This window comes from Onychomys torridus, chromosome 16 (genome assembly GCF_903995425.1).
Source record: "Onychomys torridus chromosome 16, mOncTor1.1, whole genome shotgun sequence".
NCBI lineage: Eukaryota > Metazoa > Chordata > Mammalia > Rodentia > Cricetidae > Onychomys > Onychomys torridus.
In genome coordinates, this window is record NC_050458.1 from 64,014,282 (window position 1) to 64,029,097 (window position 14,816).

Consider the following 14,816-nt stretch of genomic DNA (forward strand, 5'->3'; position numbering starts at 1 on the left):
AGGAACAGGTGCTTTGAAAGCGGAAGGACTGTCGTTAGTAGATGTGCTGAATAATTGGGGTGTATCTGTAGAGTAGGTGACCGAGTGAGACATGAACTGCAGACTAGCAGTGCTGAGATGAAGAGAAGGTGGTGTGTTCTGTAGACTCCACTTAGAGAGAGAGGTCTGCTGTACGTACATGGGCAGAATTGGAGCATGCACAAGAAGCTGTCAGTGCTCTCTGAGCCGTGCCTGTTGCTGGAGATGGAGTCTGTGTCAAATGTTAGGTCTGTGTTTCTGTCTTAATTTATATGCTTTTCAGAAAAAAAAAAATTAGGGTAGGAAGAGGAGAGAGAAATGGCAAGTGATTTTATAAATCTTTGTTATTCATAAATGTTTGTCTTTTAACTGCCTTCGGGGACCCCTAAGGTGGAAACTAGCTCTTTGGTATTTCTGTTTTCTATACGAGTGGGCAGGTAGGCCCTTGGCTGGCTGTCTCAGTGCACACTCCGGGCGGACGCTTTCCTTCTGTATCTCATTTAACACAGCATACATAAGCGTCTTGCTCCTTGTTCCTCCACAGTGGAGATCCTGCTCGGCCGGCAGAAGAAAGCCGAGGTTCTGAAGAAGATGACAGATGTGGCCGTCCGCATGTCAGAGGAGCAGTTGGTGGAACTCAGGGCTGATATCAAGGTGAGACTCGGGCTTGGGGATTTAGCTCAGTGGTAGAGTGCTTGCCTAGCACGCTCAAGGCCCTGGGTTCAATCCTCAGCTCCACAAAAAAAAAAAAAAAAAAAGAAAGAAATCAAGGTGAGACTCCCTTCTCCCCTCTGCCTTTCACTGACTCTCTGGACCAGCAGCTCTCCAGAAGTCATACCTGCACAGAACACGCTCAACCGTGAGCTTCCCTTCCGAGTGTGGCCCTTTCCAGACTTGTTCTTTCAATGGTTCTGCCCACTCTCAGCGGTCTAGGTGGGAAGTCCTGACGTCCTTGGACCTACCGCTGAATCTCAGATGGACCTTGCCTTTCATTTCCGTTTTCCGTAAAACCCGAGCTGCCGCCTTCTGTTGCTTAGCCTTCAGAAGTAGGCTTACTTGAGTCTTTGTGTTCTCCTCAGTCCTGTTCTTCCCACCCCATGTCTGATTCTCATACTTCAGCAGCCTGCTTCACATCTTATCGAACTTTTAGGATAACTACTATAATCCTGAACACTGATTGCTTTCCCAGAGAACCCGGATCAATTCCCAGCACTCACATGGTGGTTCACAATTGTCTGTAACTCCAGTTCCAGGGGCGCCAATGCTCTCTTCTGGCCTCCCTGGGCAACAGGCACACATGCAGTGCACATGCCTATAGGCAAGCAAAAATTTATTGCACATAAAGTGAAAATAAATAATTTTTAAAAATGTATTTCAGCCAGGCGGTGGCGGTGCTCACTTTTAATCCCAACACTTGGGAGACAGAGGCAGGCGGATCTCTGTGAGTTTGAAGCCAGCATGGGCTACAGAGAGTGAGTTCCAGGAAAGGCTCCAAAGCTACACAAAGAAACCTTGTCTCAAAAACAAAAACAATAACAAAAAACCCCCACCAAACTAAAAAAAAAAATTATTTGTAAGACTAAGTGTGTGACCCTAAGAGAAGCTGGATTATTTGTAGGTACCCATGGACAGTGTGTTCTAAATCATTGTTTATAAACAGAAAACTCTTTAAGCAAGGAGTGGCAGAGGACCTTTTTTATTCCTAAGCTTTCACCTCTGCTCTTATGAACATATGAACCTTATTAACATATTTGAGAGGAATGCTTCCTATGAGGCTTACAAGGGCCCAAAGAAGGCCCAGACACAGGTGTGAGGTAATCCTGAGCCTTCCAGACATCATTTTTACAGTGCTCATACAAACCTGTTGAGTATCTCTTGTCCCTCACTTCCCCTGAGAAATCATTGGGGTAAAAGCCAAAATAAAGGTTTAAAATTACTATTTCCTGTTAACTAATAGCACATTACAGAATTTTATAGAACATTTCCCTTATGATGATGCCAGTCAGTCTCATTCAGCTGTCTGGGAGAAACCAGAAATCCCTTTGTAATTAGATGAGAATTCTGGCTCCCATTGGCTTCATCTGTTCTTCTTCCCACGAGGCTGAAAGGTTTCTAGAAATACTTGTGCAGGCTGACTAAGGATCTGCTTCTCTCCACGTTGTTAACGTACTGGGGTGGGTGCTGTGAAATTTAAATGTCTCAGTTCCAGATCATTGTACTTCTGTCATCTCTGTTACGGCTCTGGCTCAACAAACCCTAGAATTTGTTTCAGAATTAATACCAGAGAGATCCTCTGTATCTGAAAGCACCATTACAGGAGGTCTGCATGCTTTCCTAAGCTGCAGTGTACTCAGAATTTTTAGATGTCAAGTCTCAGGGTAATTTTTCTCTCTTTTTTCCCTATTGGTATTTCTGGATGCATTCCAAGAATTCTGATGCATTTGAAGTGGGAGTAGACTAACCCCAGTTAGGAGGTCTGAGGAGGAGCTCAGTTGCAAATGGTCTCTGAGTTCCTAACTTTCCTTTCTTGTCTACTTATCTGCAGTGTGTGGGGGTGATCCTGGCCACCTAGACATGGTTTAATAGATCCTCAGAAGTGCTTCATTCCTGACAGGTTTCTCATCCCATAGTTTCCATAGTGTAGTCAGCTTTTGACCCAGGGGGCTGGTTACTTCTCAGCTCAGTCTGCCTTTGAAAGGATTAAAGCACTTGCAGTATAAATGTCTCCTTTCCAGAGTTGCTCTTCCACATGAGTGGTTTTCCATCTCAAGAAATGGCTCCTATTTCAGAGACTCTGAATCTTGTTTGGTCCGGAGACCAAGTGTCTGTTCTCAGTGAGTCCTGCCAAAGGACAGCAAACCATCTACTAAACAGGATCAGTGTTGGAGCTTATGGTCCCTCTGGCTGCCTCCGCTTCCATGCAGAATGGAATTGTGTGGAGACTAGCCCAGGAGGAAGATGATCCTTTGCTATAAATTCTTTTTTTTTCTCCTTCCTTACCATTCCTTGGGGTTATACCACTGGGTGTTGGCCATTAATAACATTTCATAAAACTATCAGGCTTTTCTTAGGGCTCTTAAAAATGAATAAATTTGTCTGATTACTCAGCACTGGAAATATAATGGTCATTTAGCAAGTTTTTGTTGTTGTTGTTTTGTTTTTTGAGACAGGGTTTCTCTGTGTAGCTTTGTGCCTTTCCTGGAACTTGCTTTGTAGACCAAGCTGTCCTCGAACTCACAGAGATCCACCTGCCTCTGCCTCCCGAGTGCTGGGATTAAAGGCGTGCGCCACCACCGCCCAGCAGCAAATTTTAAAGCAGTAAAAATGAGACAATTAAAGGTAACACTATTCACTTGTATGTGTTTTAGGTTCTGAGTACAGTGTCTCTTACCTGGAAGCTTTTCTGTCTTTCTCCAGCACTTCGTTAGTGAGCGGAAATATGATGAAGATCTTGGAAGGGTAGCCCGGTTCACCTGCGATGTGGAGACGCTGAAACAGAGTATCGATTCATTTGGACAAGGTGAGAGGGTGAGAGACTGTGGACACTAGCATGCTAAGGAGACTGTCCTGATGGTGGGCAAGTATGCTGTAGGCTCCCTCGGTGAGCTCCGAGTGCTGCTTGTCTCTTTGTCCGGAAGTCACTGGGACACTTAGGAGTTGGGGCTGCAGGGACTTTGAACTCTGAAGACTGGTATTTGACAGTCCTGAAGTATAAAATACTTTGGGTTTTTTGGAGTCCACACTGGCCACAAACTTGTTGCGTCTCCAAGGCTGGCCTTAGACTCCCATCTCTTGCCTCTAACTTTCAGGTGCTGGGAATATAGACCTGTTCTCCAACACCCAGCAAAGGGCTTTCTCATTATCTCTACTGAGTTGAGAGGCGTATGATAGTGTCAAGAGCAGGGATCTCAGGAGTCAGACCAAGTTAAATCTTTGCTTCAGCACTGATATTCTGGACAGCACTTTACTCTTTTTCAAACAGATGATAATTCCTGCCCTGCTAGGCACATAATAGCCCTTAAGTGACAGCATTAGAAGTGGGGAAGAGCTGGGGCTGCAAAGATAGTTCATGGGTTGAAAGGACTGCTGCTCTTCCAGAGGACCCGAGTTCAGTTCCCACAACCCACATCGGATGCCTCATAGCCATTCATAACTCTAGCCCCAGTGATCCCTCTTCTGGCCTCTGTGGGCACTTGTACACACACAAACACATATACACAAACATAAATACAAATAAATCTCTCTGACTCAGTGGTTAAGATCACTTACTGCTCTTACAAAGGACCAGAGTTCATTCAGTTCCTGGTACCCACAAGGTAGTACACAACCATCCTTCACTCCTGTTCCAAGGGATTCAGTGTTTTCTTTTGACCTTCATGGGCACCAGGCATGCATATGGATCACATACATACATTCAAGCTAAACATACACACAAAAACAGTTTTTAAGTGGGAGGGGATACAGTGCCTCAAAGAGAGTATGTAGGCCTACATTAATAAGAGATCAGGCTCTGAACTTACTCCCCCCTTCTTCCTCTCAGATGAAATCAGTGTTGAGACTGGGGGTGAGGGCAGGGAACACTTGCCTAGCCTGGGTTTTCTCCCTAGCACTACAAAACAAAAAAAGAGAATACTGATTGTTAACCCGTCATAACCCAGGCTTAGAGCCAAGAAGACATCAGGGGAATGCTTCAAGTTATGATATCTGAGGACTCTGAACTGGAAATAATAATATTTTCAGTTATATTGGAATATTGAATTTGGGGTTATTTTGCAGAAAGAAATTTGTTGAGGTGTTTGTTGTAAAGACGGGTTCTGTCTATAATTAACTAACCTTGGTCATCTTTCCCTTACATCATTCATTTTTTTAAAAAAGGCTTTAGCAGAGATTTGCTTGTTTACATCTTTTTCTTTGTAAAATCTGTCCTGTGGGACATAGGGCCTAGCCTGTGGTCCCCAGGATTTACTCTGCTGGCAGTACAGCCAGGAGCTCAGAGGATGCTGAGAAGCATTAGTGGAGGGTGATGTTGTTTGATCTGAGATCGCCCTCTCATCTCAAAATTCTTCACAGAGCCCTGGGTTGGGAGGAGGAGATGTCCTTTCCTTCTTGTTAGCCATTTTATAGGTTTTCCTTACGGCCGTTACATGGACTGTGTTTGGTTTTTTGTTTTTGTTTTTGTTTTTCCTTTTTTGAGACAGAGTTTCTCTGTATAGCCCTGGCTGTCCTGGAATTCACTCTATAGACCAGGCTGACCTTGAACTCACAGAGATCTGCCTGCCTCTGCCTCCCGAGTGTTGCGCCACCACCACCTGGCCATGTGGACCATTTTTAAATGTTTGTTATTAGTGGGAAGGTGTGACATGTCACAACACACAAGTGAAAGTCAGAACTGTGAAGTAGAATCTCTCTCTTCTTGATGTGGGTTCTGGGCTTCAAACTGCTGGTTAAGTTTGTGCAGCAAGTGCTTTTACCCACTGAGCCAATGCGCCAGCCGGCAAATAGTTCTCTTCCTGAAACTGCTCACTGTGAAATGCATCATGTGACCACAACATAGTCCTCATGTCTCTGTTTCAGTGTCCCATCCAAAGAACAGCTATTCAAGCAGATCTCGATGCAGCTCAGTGGTGTCCATGTCCTTGAGTGGCCCGGGTGATGGTTCTGCTGCTTCCTCTTCGCCGTGTGCCTCTGTTCCCAGCCTTATAGGTGCTAACAAGAGAAACTGTGCCCCAGGAGAGACTTCAGCAGCCGTGACAAACTCCAGTGACAGGCCCTGCCAGGCTCATCGGGAGGTAATGTGTCTCTCATACTGAACCTGTCAGGTGACACCCATGTGTTGTGTTTAAGTTGTTGTGTTTAAGTGCTGATAGCTCGTTGAGTGCCTTCCTCTCTAGTCTCGTTCCATCTGGTCTCCATTAGATCCCAAGAAAGCATTTGAGATGGTATCCAAACCATCAGCCAGTTGAGAAGTCCTGTTGCCTCAGACAGCTGACTTTGATTTGTTGGCAGTTTGTTGTGGGTTGTACTGTCTGGCAATTGGGCACACTGGGAGTTGTGCACCCACCTCCAGGTAGACAAGCAGTTCAAGTGTCAAGTTCCCCACCATGCATCTGAAAGCTGCAAGACTCAAGAAACCCAGTGTGAGGGGTCGGGGGAAGAAGAAATGAGCCTGGGAGGGAGCAGACTCTAGAAAGCAGGAGAGTGATCCAGAGTCTGGTTCCCTTGGTTGGAAAGCAGAACAGGAGCAGTCTACCAACAGTTCTGCACAACTGATAGAACACTGGAGTTGGAGCATTAAAACAACCAGTCCTGTAGGCTTCCTGGATTGTAGTGTGAAAGGTGTGCTAACTGTCACAGCTGCGTGTGTGATCTGCAGCTTGTAATACACAGTGAAGCAGACAGCCATCTGCGCACACCTGTTAGCCAGGTGTGCCTTAGGGCTTCCTCTGGCAACGGAATTAATCCAAAACCAGACTCTTCAGACAAGGGCAAAAAGCAACCACCTTCCTCACCAAAATATCCTAAGAATGCTCCCTAGGTAACATACTAAAATTCTTCCCCTCTGGAAGGTCTTGAGCCAGTCCCCACAGTTCACATCCTCCATGCTCCTGCTAGGACGGCCTGTTGAGCATGTACAGCATTTGACTGCTTTTCTAATCCCCGGTCCCAGATCCATAGTCCTTCAAACAAAAGCATGGTCAGGTCTGCCACAGAAATACCCAGTCCCTGGGACCAACTTCTGTCTTAGTTAGGGTTTCTATTGCTGTGAAAAACTTTTTTTTTTAAATTTATTTATATTTTATGTATGAGCGCTTTGCTTGCTGTCAGGAGGCATCAGATCCTATTATATATGGTTGTGAGCCTCATGGCAACTCTTATAATGGAAAAACATTTAATTTGGGTGTCTCACAATTTCAGAGGTTTCGTCCATTATCATGGTAGAAATGGTGGTGTGCAGACAGACGTGGTGCTGGAGAAGGAGCTGAGAGTCCTACATCTCGCCACATTGGCAGCAGGAAGTAGTTTGAGGCACTGGGTGTGGCTTGAGCATATCTGAGACCTCAAAGCCCGCCTCCACAGTGACACACTTCCTCCAACAAAGCCACACCTCCTAATAGTGCCACTCCCTGTGAGCCTATGGGGACAGTTACATTCAAACCACCACACACATGCTCATGTCTCTATAGGTGGCTTGGGATCTGGGTGGTCAGACACCTGTCTGAATCAGAGCCTGTGACTTCCGTGTTCACTTCCTTCCTGTGTGCATTTAAAGAGGCAGGACTCCTCAATAGGGAAGGTGTAGGCAGGAGAGGCAAGGGGATTAATTATGGTAGAGTAAATAAGTTGGATTGGCAGGTAGGATTTCAACTGGAACAAATCAGATATCATGATGAAAGAGCTCCATGAACATTGTATTTTTTATCTGCAGGTATTTCCAGGCAACAGGCGAGGAGGACAAGGCTACAAACCACAAAGCCAAAAGACCACTGACCCCACAAACCAAGGGCGCCATGACAGTGTGGGTCGTTACAGAAATAGCTCGTGGTATTCATCGGGGTCCCGGTATCAGAGTACTCCACCTCAGGCCCCAGGAAACTCTGAATGGAGCCAGGCTTACTCCACAGGGACCAATGGAGTTGGAGCCAGCACGGTGCCTAGCCCACCCAAGCCTTCGTTCAGAAAGGGGCTCCCACAGCGCAAACCGAGGACCTCTCAGGCTGAAGCTGTGAACTCCTGAGGGACATTCCAGTTGGCCTCTCTCTGTCCCATTCAGTTCAATCTAGTAACTGGACTTAGGAATGTATACTTAGATATAATAACAAAAGAAGTCTATACGTATCACTTTGGGCCATCCTAACTAGTTGTGGTTTCTTCTCTGTTTTTGGAGGGAGAGCTGTTTTTCCTGGTCTTTCCTAGGGATGTGGACTGCCTCATTTGTCCACTTCACCAGGACCCAGGACTGTTAACAGTAGTCAGTTTCCCAGGGGTAAGCAGCCTTCCTCCAGTGCACCTGTCTTCCAGCTGCCTGAAGAGCCTTCCTCCTCCGCACGCCCACCCCAGAGGCTGTCTCAGGAGGATGCCAGCACTAGTCTGCCACCTCTCCATGCGAAGCAGATGCCACAGGTGTGCCAGGCTCCCACGCGATGTCACTTGAACAGGGGCAGCGAGGAGGGGACTTTATACAATACTGAATCAGCCAGAAAAGGGAAATAAACGTGAATTCGTGAAGAGGGGAGAACACTAGGGAATGCTTGAGAACCTGCCTCTGTTTGGAATGTGCCTGAGATCTGATGCAAACCGGTTTCAGTCCTGTGCTTGGTACTGTACCTTAACCTGCACTGTCTTCAACATGCCCAAAGCCTTGTTTCCTCTTACCTCGGGCTGCAGCCCAGTCTAAGGAAGTCTATGGGAAAGTAGCATTTTAAGTTTTTAAAAGGAAAAAAAAATGTTTCTTCTTTGTTTGAGTGTTTGGAGATTTTTGTTGTTTCCCCTTCCTTGAATCCGGGTAGGAACAGTCTCTAGTCACATAATTAATGTTAATCTGAGGGTTACTCAGCACAGTCAGTGCGGCCGTCTTTATAGGAGAATAAATACAAGCAACCTCATCAGTGTTCTGTGTTTCACAGCAGCAAGTGACTTCAGTATCTTTCTCTTCGAGCCTCGGGTAGAAGTCACTCGGACAGTTTGTTCTGGCCTTGAATGACGATCTGGTTCCCAAGTCAGTTGTCCCGTGTTGCCTGGCTTTAGAACCAGATTAAACTGGAGGCCAGGATGAGCAAGTGCAGCTGTTCCTTGTAGGAAAAGCTCCTTGGCGAGGGAGTGATGCCTGAGGGCAGAGACCCCACAGCTGCCAGCTGCTCGCCAGGCAGCTGAAGGTTATAGTGGCACCCCTCGCCAGCCCCACCCCTTGACAGGAGCAGTGAGTGACTGTGATTGAGCTCCTGCGAGGAGCAGGTGGCGCTGGTGCCAGATCGTCCACTACCTCACCCCGCGTCTGTGGCCCGTGTTCCCCCAAGCCCGGGGTCTGCCGCCTCAGGGCCTCCCTGGCCCTCAGTGGGTCTGAGCTGCCGGAGTTCAGGGTGGCGGGGAGGAGGGGAAGGGGAAGAAAGGAGAGGGGTACTGAGGATGAGACTGACTTGTGGTCGGAAGTAGCAGTCCTGGTCCCGGGTCCCGGTCCCGTAGACGTCATTTTCTAAGGACTGGCCACTTGCCCCTCCCAGGCTCAGGAGAAAGCCCTCCTTTCCCGAGGATCTGCTTTATACTACAGGAACCCAGGGACTGAAATAACCCTAAAGGACTGAGAGAGAATCCCTCCCTGATTTTTGTCTTCTTTTTCATAGAAGAGATCTTATTGTCTATTTGGGCTTCTGCTTTTTAGTCACATTGAAATTTTACCTTTTTTTTTTTTTTTTTTAAGATTTATTTACTAGGTATACAGTGTTATACCCGCATGTATGCCTGCATGCTAGAAAAGGTCACTGGATCTCATTACAGATGGTTGGGAGCCACCATGTGGTTGCTGGGAATTGAACTCAGGACCTCTGGAAGAGCAGTCAGTGCTCTCTCCAGCCATCTCCCCGTTTGGTTTATTTTTTAACTTAGGGGTTAATTAAACCCAAGGCCTCACATGTAGGCAAGTGTTGACCACTGAAATATGTACCTGCAACTCCCTTTGAAATCTTGGACAGTTTCCTAAGTTGCCCTGGCAGGCCTTGGTAAAGTGATTGATCGTTCTGCAAGCATGTGGACCTGAGTTCAGATCCCCAGCCAGACACTGCAGTGCATGCCTGGAATCCCAGAGCTGGGGAGCAATGACAGATGGGTCCCAGGGATTCCAGCCAGTCAGCAGGCCAGGTTCAGTGAGGGACCGTCTCAACAACACAGAGTGGGAGGGATTGCTGTTCTTCAGAGGACCTGGGTTGGATTCCCAGGACCCATGTTGGGTGGTTCACAACCGCCTGTCACTCTAGCGCGCGCGCACACACACACACACACACACACACACACACACACAAAAAATATAATCTTAAAAAACAAGGGGCTAGAGAGTTGGCTTAACAGTTAAGAGCACTTTTTGCTCAGAGGACTCGGATTCAAGTCCCAGAACTCACATGTTTGACAACTATCTGTAACTCCAGTTCCACATGTACACATACATACATGCAGGAAAAACACATAAAATGTATAAATCTAATTTGAAAAAGAAGGTGTGAAGTGATAGAAATAACTTCTGGCATCATCCTTCTACCTCTGCACGTGCACCTGCATATTCCACACACACAGTGTGTATGTGCACATACATACATACATACATACATACATACATACATACATACATACATATACATATGTGGTATTGGACACAGTGGTGAATGCTTATAATCTTCGCACTGGGATTCAAAGCCAGCCTGGTTCACATAGTTCCAGGCCAGCTAGGACTGGTTGAGGACTAAGACCCTTCCTCAAAGGACTTCTGGGGGGTGCAGTCAGTGCTAAGTGATAAGGAGTATAGCTCAGTGGAAGAATGCTGGCCTGTCACAAGCAAGGCCCTGGGTTCAGACCCGAGCAGCAAACCAAAAGGATATATGATAAAAAGGGGAAAAAGTCCACTTCCACCTTATCCTAATCCGAGAAGAGATCATTGATGAGTTTCTTACATAGTCTAGAAAACTGGTGTGTATGTATGTGTATGCATGTGTTGTGTGTGAGGTCAGGGGTGAACCTCAGGTGTTGATTCTAATACACTGACCAAAAGCCTTTTTTTTTTTAAATTTTTTAAAACATTTTTTGTTATTTATTATGTACACAGGAGAGGTTGCCAGATCTTATTACAGATGGTTGTGACCCACCATGTGGGTGCTGGGAATTGAACTCAAGACCTCTTGAAGAGCAGTTGGTACTCTTAACCTCAGCCATCTCTCAGACTAGAACTAGACCTCTGGATGTTCTCTGGTGAGGACACAGTCTTGTAAATATAGAAGGGGGGCAGTGTAAACCATTTTGAGCTTGGATGTGACCTAGCATATCTGAGATGCATGGTCATCAACCTGCCAGCTAACCTGTGAATTCTTGGGAAAGGTTGGTAGAGCAGTGATTTGTGAAAACTTGCCTGGCCTACCAAAAGTGAGGGCTTGATTGGTCTGGTTTGCAAAAGGCGGCCTCTTAGGACTGTGTCTGTGTGGCAGCATGCTTCCTGAAAGGAACCAGTGTCTAAAGCGGACCCTGTTGGGAGGCCACTGTTTCCAGTTAAATTCAGGGAGCAAATGATGTCAGTAGCTGGAAGAGTGAGCTGTGGAATATCAAGGTTCTGATGAAGCCACTTGGGCACACTGGCTGTGTCCTAGGGACCCCACTGAGTTCTAAAGGCAAAGAAAATGGCTTCACCTTTTCCCCCAACCAGCAAAACCCTGCCTGGCAACCAGTAGGGTCAAGTAGAGAGACCCTGGACTTGGTTTTTTACCTTTTCATAATTTGGTAGCTGCTCTTCAGACACTGTAATAAAATACCTCCAAACCTGTCCTGGAGTTGTGATGTGGACAGAGTTGTGAGTACTTTAGGCACACTGAGCCAGGGTGCTGCCGAACAGCACCCTGGGTGTCTCAGCTGGCTTGTGATGAGCTGAATGCCCACTTAGTGATCCTCAGCTTCTATCTCCCCCACTCTACGAAGAAGCCTGGGAAAGGGGGCTTCCCTGTCTCTTCCCTTTCAAAAGGAGGAAATCAGGAACATTGCTGTCCATTGTCTCCTAGAGAGAACATCCTTCCAGATGGGTATAGGCTCTGCCCTCCATTTGCCTCTGCCCAGCTTCAGGGTTGTGTGGGTGGGACAGGGACAGGTTGTATGCAGAGCTGAGCTCAGGGAATAGTCACTGCAGCCTGTAGGATGACTCTCAGGTCAGAACTCCCCAAGGAATGTTATTTCCACACGGGTGACGAGGGAATTTTATGATAATGAGGAAAGCCTATCTGAAGATGATTCTGGATGGGGAAACTCACCCACCATTGTCAGCACACCAGCTCTGCCCACCCGCCCCTTCACTGCCGTCAAAACAGCAGGAACAAATGCCACCCACTCCTGACTCCTCAAGCAAACGTCAGGCCTCCTTCTATGTCTCTTCGGCTTAGGCTTTCTCTCTAACCAGGTTTTAAACAGACCTTGCGGCTGTTGCTTCCAGAACACAGAGTTTGGGAAATGAGGGTTTCCCCTGGGGAGCTGCAGTCAAGAGCTGTCTTCCTGGGGTACTCTAAAGGTCACCAGCAGACTACCCATCAAAACAAACTCATTCCCCCAACCCCGTTCCCATAGGCTGTTTACTGAAAGACACTCTGGAACCATGGCACAGGAGCAGACAGACCACTGTCCACCTGCCAAATCTTGACTCTGATCTGGCTCTACATAGTAGCCTGTGATCTATATTAGTTTCTCTAAATCATGGGCCTTCTAGGGTTCCTTGTTGACAACTTACTGTACTCTAGCTGGATCCTCCATCTAGGAGAAGGAAGGCTCACTCTAAAAGCAAGATCCTGTGGTCTCGAGGACTTCCAGTGTCTGGTGAATGAGAATTGTTCTACCAGGCCTTAGCCTGAGTTCATGTCCATGGTCTCAGCAGCACGTGCAAAGGATCTATATAACTAGACTTCCTTTGTAGAGACAGGGTCTCATGTAGCCCAGGTTAGTCTATGTATGGGAGGGTAATCTTGAACTTATGATCCTCCTGCCTCCACAAGTGCTGGGATTATAGGCATGTGCCGCCATAGCCAGTATGTGTGGTGCTGGGGATGGAATGCAGGTACTGGGGATGGAATGCAGGGCTTCATGCATACAAAGCAGGCACTCTACCAATTTAGTTACCCCCCTACCTTAAAACACTCCTTATAAGTATCATCTTACAAGGACACCCCCCCCCCATCCCACCCCAGGTCCTGCTGGTTCATGGCACAGTGCGAGCTTGAACCCAGACCTTCCCACTGCATAACCTCAGAGCTGGAACAGTGCCTGGATGCGTTGGCCAGGAGCCAGGATCCATCGGTCTCAGGTTGGGGGACCTCCTGAAAGGACCGGGAAGACAGGAGGAGTCCTGGGGCCCTGTTCCTCGACAGCCACCTGTTCCCACCCCCTGCACAGTGTCTGGCTCCGCCTGCGCCCTGGGACTGGGAGGAGGGCTTTCTCCATCTTTTGTGTCTTGAACAGTTTTTCCCTTGCTCTGCTCCTCTCTGCTCTCTCTCTCCTTGTTCCTTTTTGTAGATAATACTCCCACGGGCCTCCCACGGCCGCTCCAAAATGCAGCCTCCTGAGTTTCTTCTTGTTGACAAAGGTTTTGAGCTGTCTCTGAGCAGGGCTCCCCCTCAGCCTAGGTCCCCTCCCCAAACCTTCCAAGCAGAGCCCAGAATGAGTCCAGGGTTGGGGAGAGAAGGGGGATGAGCTCAGTGAGGAAACCAGTGTTGTGACCTGATGCGCTTCCATTTTCAACACCGCAAACTCCTCCCCACTGGCTCCTAACCACAGGTCCCCTTCGTGTGTCAGTGAGTGTGGCTTAGGGATGGTGGAAGGAGGGGGTAGGGAATTAATCACTAAGAGCAGAGGAAACCTGTATAAACAAATAAATGCCAGACCCGAGCCCATCGGAGAGGCCAGTAGAGGTGGAAAGAAGAGCATACGCCCTGTCCCAGTGCATCCTCTACACAGAAAGGCCAGGGCAAGACCCCACCCCCGCCCCTATATGTACATAGATATGTTGAGGGTTTGAAGGAATGAAAGGCACACTAGACTGCAGTTTCATTCTGGGATAAGAGTGGTCAGCACCTATAACACCTATAATCCCAGCAGAGGCAGGGAGATCAAGGCCAGCCTGGTCTACAGAGTGAGTTCCAGGACAGCCAGGGCTGTTGCACAGAGAAACCCTATCTCGAAAAACAAAACAGAACAAACAAAAAAAGTGGTTGTAATATCCGGTACGTATCTCCTGGAAATGGGACCAGGCTTACCAAAATAGTGACCCAGGCATGGTGCTAATGTAGGCGGGTGCGTCTTAGACAAGGTCGGTAACCCCATGGCTTCAGTGTTTTCATCTGCACACTGGCAGCCGCAAACAAACTGCTTCTAAGCATTAGGATTAATTAGGAGAATCCAAGTAACGGACTTAGCAGTGTTTGCCTCAGGAAATGGGACCCTCTATAATTCCCATCCCATCTACCTTGCTCATTCTAATCCAGTGTCTCTGGCTTCACTGACTGCCCCAAGCCAGCCGGGAAGCCTGAGAGTCTGAACAGCTTTTGACCTCACAGGAATGACTTGGCCCTGACCACCCCTGATTACCAGTGCTGTGTGTACACACAGCCTCAGCGACTCTGGAGACAGGATCTGGACTTGGGGTTGGGAGAGATCGTCAGGGATGGAACCCTGGCCTTGTCCTTCTTCCTTCCTTCCTTCCTTCCTTCCTTCCTTCCTTCCTTCCTTCCTTCCTTCCTTTCTTTCTTCCTCCCTCCCTCCCTCCCTCCCTCCCTCCCCCCTCCCTCCCTTCCTTCCTTGCTCTCACTTCTCCCTTTGGGAAGTGACTGTTCAGGGTTCCTCTGAGACTCAACATCAGACAATAAACATTTGCATGAAGCAGCGTCACACTGTCCTGGGTCTTTTATACCTGTCTCCTTATTTATTTCTCCCTCAGAACTCCAGAGGTAGTTATTGTCGTTCCCATTTCACAGATAGAAGGAGAACTGAACCACAAAATGTTAGTGAAGCTGCCTTTAGAAAATCTGGCGGTCGGCAAGCGGCAGAGCTGTACTTAAAGCTGGCTAGCCTAG

At 47.6% G+C, this 14,816-nt stretch overlaps 1 protein-coding gene across 1 annotated transcript in view; it reads left to right on the plus strand.

The window, feature by feature from the left end:
• The window catches only part of Spats2 (spermatogenesis associated serine rich 2), a 66,653-nt gene extending 58,032 nt beyond the window's left edge, over positions 1 to 8,621 (plus strand). The window contains exons 10-13 of the mRNA XM_036208947.1: positions 563 to 672; positions 3,436 to 3,538; positions 5,593 to 5,807; positions 7,445 to 8,621. Coding sequence (XP_036064840.1) covers positions 563 to 672; positions 3,436 to 3,538; positions 5,593 to 5,807; positions 7,445 to 7,753 — 737 coding nt within the window. The 3' untranslated portion in view covers positions 7,754 to 8,621. The remainder of the gene's footprint in view (positions 1 to 562; positions 673 to 3,435; positions 3,539 to 5,592; positions 5,808 to 7,444) is intronic.
• The last annotated feature ends 6,195 nt before the right edge of the window (positions 8,622 to 14,816 follow it).